We start from the raw sequence: 18,688 nt of genomic DNA on the forward strand, positions 1-18,688 counted from the left end.
CTTTTTGTTTTAAGTGCCTTGAATGTTTTTTTGAATTGGTGCTACATAAATAAACTGGATTGAAATTCCATTGCTGCTTATTTAATAAAATGTAAATTGACTTTATCACTATAATGTTGCGTTGTTGATCATAGCCTGCTTTAAGCATTGACCCCCTCTGACCTTAAAGGCAGACATTCTGAGAAATAAAGATGATGTAATCCCAACCTTAAAGAGTGTTTGATAGCATATTTCATGTTGTTCAGTAGTTTATAATGGCCAGATTAATCCTGACTAAATTACATAAAAAGGAATGTCACTGATGTGGGAGTTTGACTTCAAGGCCTTTCAGTTACAGTATAGATAGGTTTATTTTAGCTCCATAATAATACTACTTATAATACTCTGTGTAACTAAATGAGCCTCCAATGTCAGGCATCCTGAACTGAAAGCATGAAAGCTTCGAGGCTTACCTCACCATTTCTACACATTAAAGATTTACATATAATTTTGTAGGCCGCCTCATTTGCACAGTAATGCAGGGGAGCCTTTACTTGGTGGGGATGCAGATAACTAGGAGCTCTGTTCACGCACACATAGCACTTTTATCTATGAGATCTATGAGAAAAGAATACAAAAAGTGTATGAAAGCACCATAATTCCCAGATTGTGATGATTTCCATGTTGACTGGTGTCCCTACGAGAACTGAAGTTGGGTTTGGAAAAGTTTGTGTGGGAATTCTAAGGTATATGCTGTACACTGAAGCCTTATAAAGCAAGGCTGACTGCAAATACACAAACTTGTTCTCACACCATTCAAGGTGCTACACGTAGCACCATGAACTGTGAGATGCAATCAAGCCTATTAACATTTTCTCTGTTAAGATGGTTAAAGTGTGAAGACAGAGAATTATTTGGCTCATTTACAAAAAAAGAGCATAGCTGAACTTTTTGGCCCCATTGTATGCAATTACAATTATTTTCCTTAGCAGGGACAGGGCTGTTAAGGGATTGTGGCAGGATCAAAATGCAGACAGGAATTTGGAAGCCGCATTATGAATATAAGGATTTAATGAAAGAATCAAAAGCAAACCTACACAGGCACAAGGAGTAAATCGGAGAACAGGGCAGAGTGATGCACCATGAGGCAGAATAATAGAAGAAACCAGCTATGAGCAGTGAAAACCAGTGAGCTTATATGCAGAGGGAAGTGTGGAATAAGGCCCAACATAAACAGGTGGAGAATGGGAAACAGCTGGCACCAATAAAGGCAGAATCAGTTGAGGGAGGAGAGTGATAAACATGAGCAGACAGAGTGCAACACATGGAAGAAATCTAAGGGAAATAATACTACAAAATAAGCACAAAACTGATATTGTGAACTAAGAACTTAATCTACAAACAGATTAACTAAAATTGCAACAAATAGAGAACAAGAACAGCAGGAAAGAAACAGAGAAACCCCAAAACTAAAAGATCTAAGGGTCATGACACCTAGGAATCATGACACCTCTGTAGCAAGGTTATTGTAACTTTTTTTTTTTGCATTTTGACTTTTCGCCTCTAAATGATTTTCCCAGGTTTATTTTTTTATATTAGAAAAAATATCATTGTAAAATGGGTGCCTACATTCACCATAGACGCTCACCTCTGTATCCTGTGGCAACTCTCTGACTTGGTAGAAAGAAATGTTGTATCAGTCTCAGCTGTACAATCAAAGGTTATCATTAAATGATCAAAGTGAGATTCATATGCTGATGTGAATGTTTTAGGGGAAATAAAATTATAATCAGCTGTTTTATAATCAAAATCGTTGTCATTATTTTTAGCAGAACATAAGCATCATTTTGAGAACATACACAATCACAAGTGATAAATAGCGAACCCATCTGAAATATTTTCTAACATCTAAGTGAATTGTAAAGCAGCCCAGTTCTATTAACAAATCAAAGCTTGTTTCTGGTAAAATCTAAAACAAAACAGTCCTTGCTACGCTCTGACCCACATTTTGTCAAAACATACCAAAAGAAAAGTCTTGCAAAGCTAATTTTAACAAATGCATCAAACTGCATGAATTTCTACATGCTTTGAGCTAAAGAGCAGACGAATAGGACCATGCTTGGATGAAAACAAAATATGTTACAACCTCTGTTCCAATTTTAGCAGAGCACACCAAGAGGAAAGCATTATGAGAGCAGAGAGACCACTTTAGAGATAGGAGCAACATATTTCAATAATGCATTCACATCACAAATGAGACCCGCCACTTCCAAGTTCTGTGTTTGGCTTCAAAAGAGCAGCCTTAATTTCATTAGTGAGCTATAAAGGAGCTGAGTTAGTGCCAGGTGACAAAACCACTTACTCACACTGATGAAGTGCCACTCTATGCGTCAGTGCTATTCTATCATACATTTTGCATTCACTCTCTGAAATTCATCTTTTGGTCCCTGATAAGAATATTAATTAAAAAAACTAAGCAATCTTTGTCTGACTCATAGCAGGTGAGTGTATAATGTGCTTTAATTGTAAAAAACAAAACAAAAAAAACAACAACAACAGCAGAACTTTGAGTGTGTGACTTTCCTTCAAACCTGATCATTCAAACATCATGTGTTACATATTCTTATTGGAAACAAATGAAACGTAATTCAAGCAATTGGGTGTTTTTTCTCTCTACATTTTCATTATTCATTGGGATAAGGTTGATTAACAGCACCAGACTTCATCTAATTGAGCAGCCTCTGTGACAACAACATTCAGCCACAACTATAGACAAAGAAACCCTCGGGCAAAAACATAGAATTAAATCACCTGTGTATTTGTTTTTCTGTCACTCATCTTAATGGAAAAATATGAAACCAGAGGAGATAATTTATTTATTAGGACATTTTGATTGTAAATACTTACAGAATAAAAACTCTTTAATTCCCAAAAACTAAAACAACTTCATATAATTTTTTTTCTTCCTTACTGATTAATTTAATGGAAAATAGATAGCCTATATTTGTGTCACAAAGTGTCTCTTGTTTTTTTTAGCTACTGTTACATTTATATTCCAGATACCCAATTGTTTACGTCAGTGTAAACACTTATGTATTTCACAGTCAAATTACGATATAGCAACAGGGTTTTAAATTGGCTTATTTTTTTGTAACTTGGAATATGTGAATGTATGTGTCTCTGTAAAAGGGGGAAGACGCAATAATTCTTAACGTTCACTTTTAGGTAATTCAGTGAATGGTTGTTTTAACAGAAATAATATGAAACAAACTGTTTTAAGGAACTAAGATATGAGAGTTCACAGTGTCCTCGTGAATATTCACCTCTGCCATTCTCCATCTCCCAGCAGGTGTGTAAAAATAAAAATAAAATTTCCCTGGGGGTTGACACACAATTTATTTTTTCTGGGATCATGTACTAAAAGGACATGGAGTGGGGATGCAGGAAGGGCGTAGCAGTGCTTTATATCTTCATTCAGGAATAATTGTTGGAATAATTGAAATTATTAAAATTAAACATTTACAGTTTGTATTTATTGGTGAATAATTCATTGTTTTGTTTTTATTTAAGGTAAATATTGTGTTGTTTTACATCTTGATTTATAGCAGCTGTTTTGACCCTAGTAATGATTTCCTCCAGTTGTATTCGAATTGTTCTGCCATTCGAGGATCAGGGTTGTGTGGTTGGTTTTTGTGTAACACTTAGGAAGCTTACACTGAGTTCGATCAGAATGACAAGTGTGTAACAGAGCACACACAAATACAGTGCACTGTAAAAGTATATTGCATAAACTTTATTGTATTTTATTGGGATATATATGATAGGTAAAGATACAATAGTGTGTAATTTTGAGGTGGAAGTAAATTAACATATGGTTTCCTGAGATCATTACAGATAAAGATTTAAGAAGTGTGGCGTGAGTTTCTATTCGACCTGTGTGTGTCAATACTTTGAAGACCAACCTTTCGCTGAAATTACGGCGGCAGGTTTTTAGGAGAATGTCTTTACCAGAATTGTACATCTTGCTGATTCTTCTTTGCAAAATAGCTCAAGCTCAGTTAGACTGGATGTAAAGAGACTGTTGAGATACATTCTCAGATCTGGCCACAGATTGTCAGTAGGATTTAGGTCTGGATTTTAACACAAACATGCTTTGATCTAAATAGCTTCCCTTGTTCCTGTTGATAAAAATCGTTCCCACAGTACATTGGCGTGACTACTACGATGATGCCAATAATGTGTTCAGTACCAAATTTCTGCCAAATGTGATCCTCTGACCAGAACAGCTCCTTCCACATGCTTGCTGTGCCCCCTAGATTGCTAGTAGCAACAGGGCTTCTTATGGCTTCCTTCATCAAGGTCTTTCCTCTTGCTATTTTGTTTTTTTATGTAAAGGCCAGACCTGTACACTGACAGTTCCTTCTGTCATGGTTGAGTTCTGGTTTAACTTCATTTTTCTGTTATTTTAATTTTTTCATCTCATGTGGGTTAGGTTTGACTTTATTTGTTAGTTTTCATTGTCATCAGTTATTTTCTGTCATCTTCACTTCACCTCCTCAGCAGTCAGTCACACCTGTTAACAATTTACCAGTCAATTAGCCAGACCCTCGGTCCACCTGTGAAGTGCTCTATTTAAACCTCCCTCTGCCTTCAGTTCAGCACTGGGCCGTCATCATTCCACACCTCTCCATGCCAGTCCCCGGTTTTGCCTCAGAAGAATTGTTTTTCTTGTTTAAGGTTAGTCCTGCCAGTTTCTCTAGACTGATACTCTGCTGTTTGTCCCTGGAGAAGCTCAGCTCTGTGCCTTGGTGTCTCCCAAGTTCTGCTAACCTGACTAGCCGCCCTGGAGAAGCTCAGCTCTGTGCCCTGGTGTCTCCTACGTTCTGCTAACCTGACTAGCCGCCCTGGAGAAGCTCAGCTCTGTGCCCTGGTGTCTCCAATGAACTGCTAACCTGTTGTGGCTACGGGGCCTGCTAGCCGAGCAGTTCTGAGCATTCCCGGCTGCCTGGATAGTCGTGACTCTCTTTCTCTTCGGGTCGTCAGCTCCTGCCATCATCTACATCCCTGACCTGCTGCAGTCCTGAACCTCCGGTCTTTATCACTCACCACCCAGCATACTTCCTTCAATAAAGACTCAAACTTTTAGTTCCGTGTGTGCGTCCTGAGTTCATCGATAAACAAACCCTGACACCTTCCACCTAAGCTTTAGATCTCTGCAACAACTCCAAAGTTACCGTGGTCTTCTGGGGAAATCACAAGTTTATCCCTGACCTGTCTGGTGTCTTTCTTGATCATCGTGACGCTGTTAAATCATGCATTTTCTCCAACAAACCTCTGATGCCTTTAAGCATTTATACTGAGATTAAATCACACATGTTGTTCCTCTTTTAACTAACTAATTTGACCTCGTGCAGTGTTCATATTTTGGTCACTCAGCCTGTATTCGAGGGCCTGGTGGACCTGATTAATGTTTGAAATTCACCATGAGCAAACAATTTCACATTAAAATACAAAACAGATGTATACTTTATTACAATTACATCAACCTAAACCACATATATGGCTGATTATTGCCTTTTACCTGTTACTGTCAGACTTGTCTGTTTCAGAAACGTGTTCTTCACATTCTCTCCTCCCATTGGGTCCTCTTTTCACTTTACAATTATGCTCTAATTGTTGGTCTGTCACATAAGAAAATGTATAGCTGTGCAGTTGATACATGATCAGATGTTTAAAAACTGCCATGGGGAAGTATAGAAACTTTCAGAATCACATGGGGATAAAAGTTTAACACCGTGGATAGCATAGCTTATACGTCTCAATATTAATCTATCTACCAAATCATAAGCGTAGAGGCAGATGAGAAGGACGGAATCCTCAAGACATATTCAGTGTATATGTTAAATGCTGCATCAAGAGACTGTTTATTCTGATATTGATTACGAGGCAGTAACTCAGGGGGTAGACCAGGCCGTTCTCTTACTAGGAACGCCGAGTCCATCTCTCCCTGATTTCTGCTTCATTATTTCTCAACTGCACAGGATAAATAGGACACTTCCAAACATCTAAGTGTGTGGATTGTAACTTGAATGGATAAATAAAAGGAACAGCCCAAAACATACAAAGACAGTGGACAATTTATTTGATTCAAAGGGTAGTGCCACGGCAGAGCCTCCACAGAATGTGCTTGGCCTCAAAGCAGAAAAGAGAAGAGCCGTCTATGTATAACAACCACTGGAGGAGAATAAAGGTGGCATTGGATCAGGAGAGGTGATTTATGGAAGAGTGGTACTGCAGCACAAGGTCAGGATTAATCTACCTCAGATGGGTCCCCAGAATCAGGGTGGATATACAAGAATCCCAAGAACATTACAGGTTATGTACCTTAACTTACCATCAATAGATGTATGGGTTGTATAAAGTTGTTCATGCTAGTAGAATCTTGATATATGAGATAAAGTAGCGTCTGTGAGATTAGACACTCCTGTGACCCTTTTAAATTGACCCTGTAGAACAGGATGGATAACATCATCTGGTATGCCTTGGTGCTACCTGGTTAGACCTAGTTTTGCTTTCATGTATAGCTAATATCTTTATAGATTCTATAAGGTACCCGGAAGAAACATCAGGCTATATTGACACAACAGTTCATGCAGATCTGTTGTCTGGAATCTCACATGCCATAAAATCCCAAAGGTTTCATTCTTCCACCTCCAAAACATTGCAAAACTCTGGCCCACACGCCCCCTCTCTGATGCAGACTGAACTATTGCAACGCACTTCCCAACGAGATCTCTGGTAAGAAAATACAAAATACACTGTGTGTTGAGAACGACACTGCTTCAATCCTTAGCAGAGTGCATAAAGAGGAACATGTCACCCCTGTTCTCCGTTCATTTCCCTTGGTTCACATCTCTGCCTGGATCACCTACAAAATCTCCCTGGCCACTGTCTGCACAATAATGCACCATCTTACTTAAAAGACCTCCTTATCCAACATCAACCTTCTTTACATTACCAGGACTCAATTACATCCATCCATCCCTTTTCTGACAGGCTTATCCCTCATGGGGTCGCGAGGGGAGCTGGTGCCTATCTCCAGCTGTCAATGGGCGAGAGGCAGGGTACACCCTGGACAGCTTGCCAGTCCATCGCAGGGACTCAATTCCATTTTATGAAATTGATTATTATTATTAAATGTGCTCTACTTGTTTTTTTGAAAGAAGAGTATTGCAGTAAAGTAAACCTGCTTGACCAGTTTGTTACCAGTTTGAAATGACTTAGACTTTGCTACAGGTCATCATCCTGCTGGAAGCAGCCATCAAACATTTGGTGCTATGTGGTCATAAATGGGTGAACTGGACAAGGTCAGCAACGTCACCCAAGCAGGGTGTGATGTATAAACATTGTTATATTGGCACAAAGGGATCCAAAGTATGCCAAGAAAATATCCCCCACACCATTACATCAACTGCAGCCTAAACCATTTACATATGGCAGGATGTATCCATGGTTTATTTTTTTTCACACCAAATTCTTAATTTTATAATTGGTTGCTTCACACGAAATAGTTAGCAGAGAATAAAACAGGTCACCTAATACAATATGTCTCGATTCCCTAAACACATTTATACACAGTCATGTGACTGCCATATTTAAATATGTGGCCAGGGATTTTATACCAGACAAACCTATACTTTGTTATAATTTTTAAATCGGTAACGGATTATGAGATAACAAAGGCTGTGGCTGTGAAAGACAGTTACCAGGGAGATGACCCCAAGGAGGTGTGGCATGCATAAACAAATGGACAGTTATCTTCCCTGAAGCCAAGCTCTCAGTCTAATATCTCGTAGATCCTGGAAGACAACAAGGGGTAATCGAACCAATCCTAAGCAGGCTTTGCTCATTCATATAAACTGATGTTTCCGAGATTTGGACAAGCTGTGGCGTCTGGAAATCTACCGTATCGTTGTGTATGAGGGTCCAGTACTGAAGCTGTAAACACCCCTCTGCCTTTTAGATTAAATATGGTAATATATAGTTTATGTTTCTAGAGTATTTTTATTACTACAGAAGTCTACAATAGAAACATCCCCTTTCAGGCAAAGAACATGGGAGGGCCGCCACTGTATGCAATTAATTCCTAACAAATCGTTGATCAAGAAATAAACTCATTAAAAAAATTAAATACATAGGAATTTTAACATTTAGCCAACAAGTTAATTTCACTGCAAAGGTGATTTCACTGTGATAAATCATGTGATCTGCCTTTCTTAGAAGCAGTCAACTAAACACCTGGACGGAGCAGGGGATGAATCCCTCTGCCAGCTGAAAATCCAATCTGAGGATGAACTTTCAGCACACATTAGCAGAAAGTGGGATTGCCCAATCCAGTCTCCACTTCCCTTCTCCTGGGGTAGAAAGGACCTATTGGATCTGTCGAGTTGCGTTTGGGAAACTAACGTCTTCTGGTGCTTGAGCGATTACGGTTGAACCCAAAAGGAACGGAAGAAATTGTACCATAAAGAGTAAAGCTTTCTCTTTAATTAGAACAAACATCACCTGACCAAGACACATGATGGCTAAAAAGACTGATGGCTGTTTCTCATTTTTACCATCACAGGACCACAGGATCGCTACAATATTTAGTGTTCCTTTTCAGTAGAACAGAATTTTTAAACAGTTGGCAACTAAATGTATCCAATATTATTTAAAAAAGATCTACCACTAACCTAATTGTTGGTCATTTTTATTAGACACTGAAATGGACAAGTAAAGTTCAGACTTCTGCCCGTAATGTGAGCAAGTCTTGTCATTAGTATTGGACATTTGTTGTTTATACCTGAGCTTGACAACAGTCCCTGCAATCACCTTTTTACACACTGGCCATTACTTAAATAATACTAATACCACTACATGTTGTTATTACTAAATGAATGGCAGCATTCTTCATAAAACAAAACATAGGTATAGTTTTTACCTATCTATCTATTACAGTTAGCATACTATTCAAAGAAAACCTTTAATGACGGCATTCCAAGCAATACGTTACTTTCATTTGATAAACCATTGTACGATTTTCCTATGTTTGATGTACAGATCACTGCCCAACTCTATCTATTAATATGGAAAAAATAACTTACATTTTAAGCAAGTTCTCCAGGGAAATGCATACTTTCTTCCTCTGCGACTTTGTTTCTATCACCTAAAGACAATCCTAACTCTAGTCTTAACAGGTTTAAATAAAACTGAATCAAATAAAATGAATACAGGCATAAGAGACCCTGTAAACATCATTGCAAATAGCTACATTTTGGCATAAGAATGGGTTCTAGGATCAAAGGATGGTTTCAGATGATAATCAACCGATAGGGCAGACCCCAAAGCTGTGAAATGAGGGTACTAATCCTTTAGATCCCTTGATTCATCGCTTTGGGGCCGACACAGCTTCCGCTCTTTCACCCGTGGTTTCTTAGATGTATTTCAGAAACAAATAGGAGTTCTCTGCCAGAGGACCTCAAAGAGCATGTAGACTTCTGTGAAAGAAAGCAGTCAGATGTACATAGCTGAAAAAAAGGCCATCGAGAGTCTACAGTTAAATCTTAAAATCAATCCTAAAACACAATGAAATCCAGTGCGTTGTATTTGATTTACCATAGTTCATCTTTACAACACAGCTGCATCCTTAAATCTTTCTAGTGTGTTGTTAGTGCCTGTGAATGTCCTGAAGGGTAAAGCTAGATGAAAGAGCTTGAAAGATCAATGAACATGAGTTTCCCCTTGTTTTAGGGATTATAGAGTAATCAGTGCCATCAGTGACTGAGAGGACCAAGTATGCTGATTGTATGTAATAAATGGATGTTGGTGACAGAATTTGATTAGGCTTGCAACCTGGCATGCTAATTTCCAACGTGAACAGTCTGATGCCGTAGATCTTATATAAACTCACACATTTCACTTTCCGTCCACTTCCATGCTGCCAGCCGTTTTTCCTTAAACGGAGGTCATAACTGGCGTCATTCACACATGATGTGATTTCAGCGTAAAAGTGAAAAAGGCTAATTGAGCTAAACTGATAGTTTGCCCACCCCTGAGCCTCATGAGGACCCTTTTTTCTGGGCCACATCTCTGAGGTTTCCAGGAAAAGACAGAAACCACACACTCTCATTTCCAAAGCGCACACAGTGTTATCCTGTCTGGTAATAACTAGGATGTCCAGATAAAGGTGAGAACTGAGGAGATTGTTAACTTGGCTTTCCAGACTGTAAAACATAATCATCATAGTTCCCTGAATACCATGTTCACAAGTGCTAATGCCAGAACCATCACTGTGGTAAATAAAACACAACTGATTAAGCTGATTATCCTATTTATGTTTCCTTTGAACCTCAGTGAGAAGCCCATAGTGTAAAATAATAACATGTTTTCTCATGATGGGAATAGTGAACAACATAAACCTAATCTCTCTCACTGGAAGCTACACAACCAAATTAAGCATTCTGTCCCTGATGTGTGCTTTCACTTGGAAAGGAGCGGGACCATCATATCTTGACAGCCAACCACTTTGACTCATGCTGGGGTGATGGAGTCGCTTAGATGTCAAGGGAAAACAAGTATAGGGTTTAATTCAGTACACAAAACTCAAAGAAAAAAAAAAAACACTTTTTCTTCCCTAACCAGATCCAATTCAAAATTATACACAGGCTTTTGTTTGTGAAACAATTAGATTTAAGCTGCTTTCACACTATTCCCTATCTTGCCATGTATGCCAACGTATATTAAAAAATGGTTTAACACAGGTCTACCCATGAGAGTATAAAAAAAGTTTTTATGGAACATTAAGTCCCATCGTCTCTCCTGGCATTGTGCATGCATATTGGAATCAATGGTGTGGAAGTCAGTGTTCTGCTGGGTCAGTACTGGGTATGTTGCATTTGCAGTGATGTAACTATCTTGTTTACTGACTCCTTAATAGCTGATGATTCCTTTACATCCTAAGAAGGACATTTACAGTGAACCCCAGGATGTCTGCTAATCATTAGCCGGATCAAGCAGAAGCTGTCCTAGCCAACCGTTTCACTTTTCTGTTCAATCCCCTGGCATGCCGAGGTGAGAGGATCTTCATCAGCATAGCCGGCACAGCGTAGATCAAATAATGTTATTATTGAATCAAAACTGTAACACGTGAGTCACCATCGCATTATTGGCACATATGTGAAGTAAACACAGTATGTAAGTGGTGTGACACTCATGCAGCTGAATTTTTAGACTTCCAAAAAATCTTAGGCAGCCTGCTTTATTTAATGATCATATGTTTTTTTTTTTTTACTTGTCAAGGCACAGTATGTCTTCTGCAAAGTACCATCCAGTTGCTTTCAGCAAATGACTTTATCTGGTGGTATAGGTCTAAACTACAATAAACCCTGTTTATGACTCTTATTTTGAAGTATACTGGGGAGTAGTTCTTGAGTTGTTTCTCTTTGGTGTTGACAGACTGGCCAAGAATACTCAAGACAGACAATCATCAACAAAGCCTACTTAAATCATTTATCTGGCAACATTTTGAACACATTGTACAAAAATGGGAGACAGACAGGATTCTACAATGGCATATTACCCTGGGAGAATTCCTGAATTGCCTAACAATTAGCCACTACATGACATTAAGGTTGGAATCTACTTTGGAGGTTATAGTGGGTGATAAACTAAAGAGCAATTTCAATTTTTTTTAAGGTATCAGGCATGTATTTAATCTTCTTTAGTTGGAAATGTAAAATATATCAACTAGATAACTCTACACTGAAAAAAAACAATTATTTAAAGCACAATGTGAAAAATATGATTTATTTAATCTGTAATCTGTAATTATACTATGTTGATTATAATCATGAAAACAGCGTTTGTGTCTCATGATGCTAATGTCGTGTATCCTCATATCTCGCTAGCTGAATGCATTGCTACACCTCTAGAACTTTATAATCACTCCAGGTACACAGAAAACTGATCTTTAAACAACATTCCATTGCAATCCCATTGATCACCACTTGTTATCCCCTTGATATCTTTCTACAAGAAGGAAAAGGCCAAGCAGCTAAAGATATGAAAGTGTCATAAAGTCACCTCTTCTTGTTCTCCCAAACAAAAGCACTTTAAGTTGTCAGACATGAGAAAGACTCGTTTTGCCTTTGCCGTCATTTCCTAGTAATGTGCAGGTGTTGATGGCCTTTATGTGCTGTCATCTCTGATTCAGAAGCACTGGAATCCCTTCAGGAAATGAGCATCAAACGCAGTTGCAGAAGTGATACAGTCACACATCAAACGCACTAAGCGCCACAAGTTGTATTAAGGAATGGATATGCATTAATCACAGTTTCTCAGCCCCGTGCTCTTTATCTCATAAACAAATGGTCTGAAGCCATGTCTCATCTTTATTCCTGTCGATATTGGCTTTTAGGACAACTCCAACCCCCAAAGACGGGTTGTGTTTCAAAGAAATATTCAAGGCTTCACCCCTGAAATTAAACTGTTGAACAAGAACACTGATCAGCAGCATTTTGCCAAGAAATAATAACCTCATAAGACCGCAAAACAGACCTCCAGTAAATTACAACATTTTTTACTCTACACAACAAGACAGCTTCAAAACTGAAACTTGATAACATAAAAATCTTGAAGGTTCATTCAGGCAAAGAATGTAGTGTCCAATAATGTTGTATGAGCAGCAGCCACTCAGACCAACTAAAACAGCCACAATCAAAAGCATCTGTCACCTACATACATATCTCATGTACCAGGTCAAGGTGATTTGCAAAGTTTTTTTTTTTTTTGTTTTTTTTACCTCTTGGACTTTTCCACATTTAGCTATGAATCAAAATTAATTTACTTCAGTGTATTTTAATGGGATTTTTTGTGTTAGACCAACACAACGTAGTGCTGAATTACGAGGTGGGGGAAAAATTGTATGCACAATTCAAAAAGTGAGGTATGCATATATATTCAGCACTCTGGTATTAATACCTCATGGCATCTTTTCACAGCAACTGGAGCTTTATGTCAGCTTTGCACATGTAGAGACAGATCTTTGCAAAATGCTTTAACTATAGTCCAATTGGACGCAAAGCACCTGATTAACTGTAAAGTCTTGCCATAACTTTTGGATTAGATTTAGATTTAGGCCATTCCAACGCATGATTACAGTTTTACCTATAGGTCAATCAATTGTAGCTCTGGTCATATGTTTTGCTGAATGGCGTCTTTTGCAACCTCTAACATGTTTATTTCAATGACTGCCTGGATTGAGTTCCCTCTATCTTCCCATTAACAATGACTAGTTTCCCTGTCCACACAGAGGAAACGCATTCCCACAGCATGATGCTGCCACTGTCATGTTTTATGCTGGAACGGTGAGTTGGTATGAGGTATGAATTTAAAATGTTGGCCTATAATTTTGAAACCCCCCAACAAATAACATACATAGAGGTTTATGGTTGTAATGGGACAAAGGTCCAAGGGGAAATCATATTTTTCAAGAGACTGTATTGCATATAATTTCCTTCTAACAGATCTACTCGCAGCTAGAGCTAACCTTCTGACACTAGGAATTGTAAATAATAATGGAACCATAATGTAGAATATGTTTGAAAGAGGTCATCATACTGCTGTGAAATCAACGCTCAACGTGTTCCACTTTAATGCTGCTATCACAGCAGTGTAAATTGCTCTTTCCACCGGTAAAAGCTAGTTACACAGGCAAACTAGCTTTTTAACTTCTTTGTGATCACATTGTGGATTTATATATTTTTTTGTCTTAACTCACAACAACAAAGCAGATTCTTTCAAACTGCTGCTTAAATAAGCATTCCTTTGATTCCAAAACCTATTACAGATGTATCCGAGACCCCTTTGAATAAGTTAGCAATTCTAAAATTAATTTTATATTGTACTTCTTAATAAATGTTTCCAAAAGCAGCTGCTGATACAGTGAGGTCTGGGGATTCAGAAATCACAGGTCATCAGTTTAAACTTGTACTTTTTCTCTATACTCACTAAAATCCCTCAATGTTAAGGTAACTATTTTATCATATGATGCACGAAAGAAGAAGAAACATTGTCTTTAAGTAGTTTATTCTTTTTTTATGCAGCTATGTGTCTAGGCCAGGGGTCTGTAATCTACTTCTGCAAAGCCGCATGTGGCTCTTAAGGCCCTCCACAATAACTCGTTATAAGTTTAGTGAAACTTAATAAGTTTGGTAAAGAGTAATATAAAGGCAAGTTATAGCTTCTGTGTTTTTTCATGCTACACACATTTACACAGGATTTTTGCAATCAAAAGGCAATAACTATACAGGGGCTTTTTTGTTCTGTCCTTTGTTTTTTATTGCAGTTCAAAATACATAATCTCCATAGTTCTCAATAAATGTGGAACATTTTATTCCAGAAAATGTTTTCATTCTCTTCTCTTATTTTTTATAGTAAGTATTCCTAAAACTTAATAATCTTGATTTTTTTAGGGGTCATGTAGGTTTTCTAGGCCTAAACATATTTTCATTAGCAAGACCAAAAAATATTTCAAGTTGTAAAGCTTGTTGACCGCTTAGGATTTCACAATACACCTTGTTTGGGGAACTTTTATTTAAAATCTGTAAATCACTTGATTTTTATTATTATTATTATTTGCCTGCATTTGAATAAATCCCTAATTTTGTCTAAGAATTTTGCAATCTTTTTTAATTATTGGCATTCATACAGGTATATTAATTTTATAACTTGGACATTTATAAACTTCAAATTAATCGTTGCTGTTGCATCTGACAACATCAGTAAATTTGAATATATGAGCAACAAAACTGATGACGTGAGACGCCTGGTTTAACCTCTGGGTGTAACTATCCACACTGGAAGCAATCAGACTCCCCCCACCAGTAGGTCCAAAAATCTCCACTAAACCAGCTACTGACTTCTTTGCTCAGATTATCTCGATTTTAAATCCAAAGCAATGCAAGCATAAAGCTGCAAAAAAAGAGCTTATGCATATATGGACGTTTGTATTATGCTCCCTGTTGGTGTGTAGAGGTGTCTGATGAATCCTTTACGCTTTCTACGCAGTGCACGCACAACATGCGGTCATGATGATGGCATGTCCTCACAGGTAGTTCTCTGACGAAAGCAGCTTCTGCAGCCCCTGTGTCCTGAGAAGAGGCGTCAGGGCACAGCAATCACAGCCACATCCGTCATGAAGCTGCCTGCATCTAAAGAGGATGCCTTCTTTCTTCCATGTGTTTACATCAATCAGTGAAAGACATGAAACGGCAAAACGTCATTGCTGGTCGCTGCACCCTCCCCGCAACCCCACATCCCACCCCATCCACGTCCAAAACAACCCACAGCAAGGTGACTGGAGAAGGCGCAAACGCTGCTCCCCACTGACCTGGATCGTGCAGGTGTACTCCGAGTCGTCCAGCAGCCTCACCGTGCAGTTGCACTCCCTGTCCAGACTCCGGACGCTGCTGCTCATCAGTCGGCTCAGCATCTTCTCGATCGTCTGCAAACGGGACCGGAGAGAGGCGCGCACCGCGCATAGATACGGGTCGGCTCTGTGTCGGGTTAACGGCGCCCTGCCTCCTTGCTCCAACACCGAGTCGGCGGCGACTGGTGCATCGTTTTATCATTAGCGTGTGAGTGGCTCCATCAGCGGCGCGCTTCTTCACTCAGGACTTAGGGGGGGGGATGCCACTGCTGCAGCCGCTGCTGTTTCTGCTGGTGGTGCCGACAATGAGGGTGATGGCTGTTGATGCGCTCTCAGGTCCGGTTAGCCCGTCAGCCCCTCACCACACCTTCCCAAAGCCCTTGCCATGCCGCTCTCAGTGCTGCTGGATGCTGAGTGAGGAGACTGCGCGCCAGCTGAGCTGTGGCTGAGATGCTTGTCTTAGCAGACATAACGACACGACGGGAGGCGAAATTCCGATAGGCTGCTGTGCGTCGTGACGGCAGCCACATGGTCGAGCATAATAACACAGCAGGGTCCCCACGTTAAGAAGTCAAACTTTAGACAGGTGAAAGTCTAAATACGTTTGTCGCAGTTAAAATATTAGTGTGTGTGTGTGTTTGGGGGGGGGGGGGAGCACACACAAGTTCACGCTTATTTCGTTAATCGTTTTGGTTTTAGTCTTTCAGGATTTGCAGTGGCTATCCCTGTTAAATGTCCAGTTTTGCAATTTTCAAAAAATGTGACTAAAAACGATAACTCTTTTTTTTTAATGTTCCATACACTGTGCAATTATACTGACAACAAATTCATTTATCTAAGGAAAAACTGTAAAGGTGCTGTAGCTGGATATACGCAACCTTTGACTAGTACTTTGTTGAAGCATTTTTAAAACTCGCTGCTGAGTGTGAAGATGACAGTCGGCTCCTCTACGTCTGAGGCCATGGTCCTCGAAAGGAAGAAGGTGGATTAACTCTCTGGGTTGGAGGCCAGACTCTGCCTGAAGTGGAGGAGAGACTGAAGACTCAAGCATCTTGGTGTCTTGTTCATGAGTGACGGTGGGATGAAATGAGAGATGTACAGACGGATTGTGTCTGCATCTGCAGCAGAGTGGGGGCGATGCTCCAGTCTGCTGTGGTAAATAGAGAGCTGAGCCAAAAAGCAAGCTCTTGATTTACCGATTCATCTACATTCCAACCTTCACCTATATGCTCATGAGGTATAGGTCATGACCTAAAGTATGAGATCAAGGTTCAAGCATCCGAAACGAACTTGCTCAGCAGGGTGGTCTGGCTCAGCCTTGGAGTAAGGGGCTCTGCTTTGTGGGTCCCCCTGGCTATGTTGGGGCCCTGCTGGGGGCCGGTTGTCTCTGGGCCCATGGCTGGATCTGCTCTGGCTAGCTGGCTGCCGGCGGAGCCTGTGGGCCCTTTGCTGCTGCCCCCAGGGGCTTCTGCACTGTGGCTGCTGGGAAGTTTCCTGGAGCTCCCCTCTGCTCTTCTTTCGGATGGAGGATGCAGCTGTCCCTATATTATTGGTCCGTCTTGGGCTCCAGCACTTGGGGGCCCTTTCGGAAATCTGGGGCTCTAGTCTCCTCATTGTCTGCCTCAGCGCCCTGGAGGGAGGAGGGGGGTGGGGTGGGGCGGACTTTGTTTCCTCACAACCACTACTGAGCATTTTTCTTATGAACAAACGTTACATATACAAGCACAATCTCACAAACACCCACAGGTGTTTGGATCCAGGTGGTTGCAGATACACTTCTATACAGATAAACCTTATAGTTAGCTTTGGCTGTCACTTAATACGTCTTAAATGAAATAATACTGCGTATTTTTCAGCAATGTTATCATAGGTGTTGGTTGTTTGTGATACCTTTTGGTTTCTATTTATTGTGCTTTCTATCTCTCTTTCTGCAGGTGTAGAAGCAGACTCTGAGGATGTTATATTGTATTCTCTTTATCCTCTACTCTATTTATGTTACCTTTTCTGCCCTTTAACATTTTCCCTTACCTTTCTTTCTTTTTTAGTTTTTCGTTTCTGTGTCCATTGAATTTTAAATAATCCCAGATGAATATTCAATTAATTTTTTTTGGTAAACGGAACACTATAGCTAAAGCGGGAACGCAGCAATGCTCCAATTGTGAAAGTAAATCTGTTGGGCTCTCTTTGCTACTAAGAAAGCAATTCTTAGTGCTACACTGTCAGACAGGACACCTTGAAAAAATAAAGAGAGTTTGGGTGAGGAGCTTTGTTATCTGAGAGGAGCTCAATGTACAGCCGCTGCTTCTCTGCATCACAAAGAGCCAGTTGAGGTGGTTTGGGCATCTGATCATGATTCCCCCTGGGTGTCTCCTTTTGGGGTTTTTCCAGGTAGAGCACACTGGGAGGAGACCCTGGGGAAGACCCAGAATTCACTGGAGGGACTATATATCCAGTCTGGCCTGGGAATGCCTCGGGGTCCCCTAGAATGGTCTGGAGGATGTTGCTGGGGAGAAGGATGTCTGGGTTTTGCTCCTTGACCTGTTGCCCCTGCGACCCGATCTTGAATAAGCAGAAGACTATGGATGGATTATTGGATTTTTAAAATCATATTCAGCGTTAAATCGTCTTGAGGTGGTACCTGCCACCGGTTACAATGAATGTAATGAACCAGAAGTAAAGCTGAAGCCGAGCTGGATTTGCTTGGTATTTACTTCTTTGCATACTTTAATTTTAAGACATAAATTGCAGATATTTTACAAAGCATCAAAAATGATCTCAGCGCGCAAAGTTATCTGTCATGAGAAGGATACAAAAAAAAAAACATCACATCACATTATCCATACACCATGGCACAGTAAGGACAGTCACCAATGACTGGGGGAAATTCTGACAGCAGGGAAACCAAAAAGACATTTTTTTCTAAAATATTCAAAAGACGTGAGATTAAGAGAGACGGAGGTAGATACGCTGAGGTCAGGCCCATTTCAGCTTCCGGTGTCTGAGATCTTGCTCTTTCAGTCATGATGATAAATGAGGGTTTCACTACAAATTAAGAGCATCACTTTTTGGCTCAGCTTTTTCTCATATTTGACACGTGGGAGCAGCACCCACATTACTGAATACTAGGACCTGTTCCGTCTATCCTAGCATCTTTCATGAAGAAGACACTAAGCTACCTGAACTCCGCCACTTCCACAAGAGGCTTCCCCTTGCCCTGATCGGAGCAGTCCGCATTTTTTT

General features: G+C 39.9%; 1 protein-coding gene across 1 annotated transcript in view; it reads right to left on the reverse strand.

Annotated features, from left to right (window-relative positions):
• LOC105930465 (FERM domain-containing protein 5) overlaps positions 1 to 15,919 on the reverse strand; it is a 94,600-nt gene extending 78,681 nt beyond the window's left edge. Inside the window, exon 1 of the mRNA XM_036136487.1 lies at positions 15,410 to 15,919. Within this exon, the coding sequence (XP_035992380.1) occupies positions 15,410 to 15,511 (102 nt within the window). The 5' untranslated portion in view covers positions 15,512 to 15,919. The remainder of the gene's footprint in view (positions 1 to 15,409) is intronic.
• Between the last annotated feature and the right edge of the window lie 2,769 nt (positions 15,920 to 18,688).

This window comes from Fundulus heteroclitus, chromosome 4 (assembly GCF_011125445.2).
Source record: "Fundulus heteroclitus isolate FHET01 chromosome 4, MU-UCD_Fhet_4.1, whole genome shotgun sequence".
NCBI lineage: Eukaryota > Metazoa > Chordata > Actinopteri > Cyprinodontiformes > Fundulidae > Fundulus > Fundulus heteroclitus.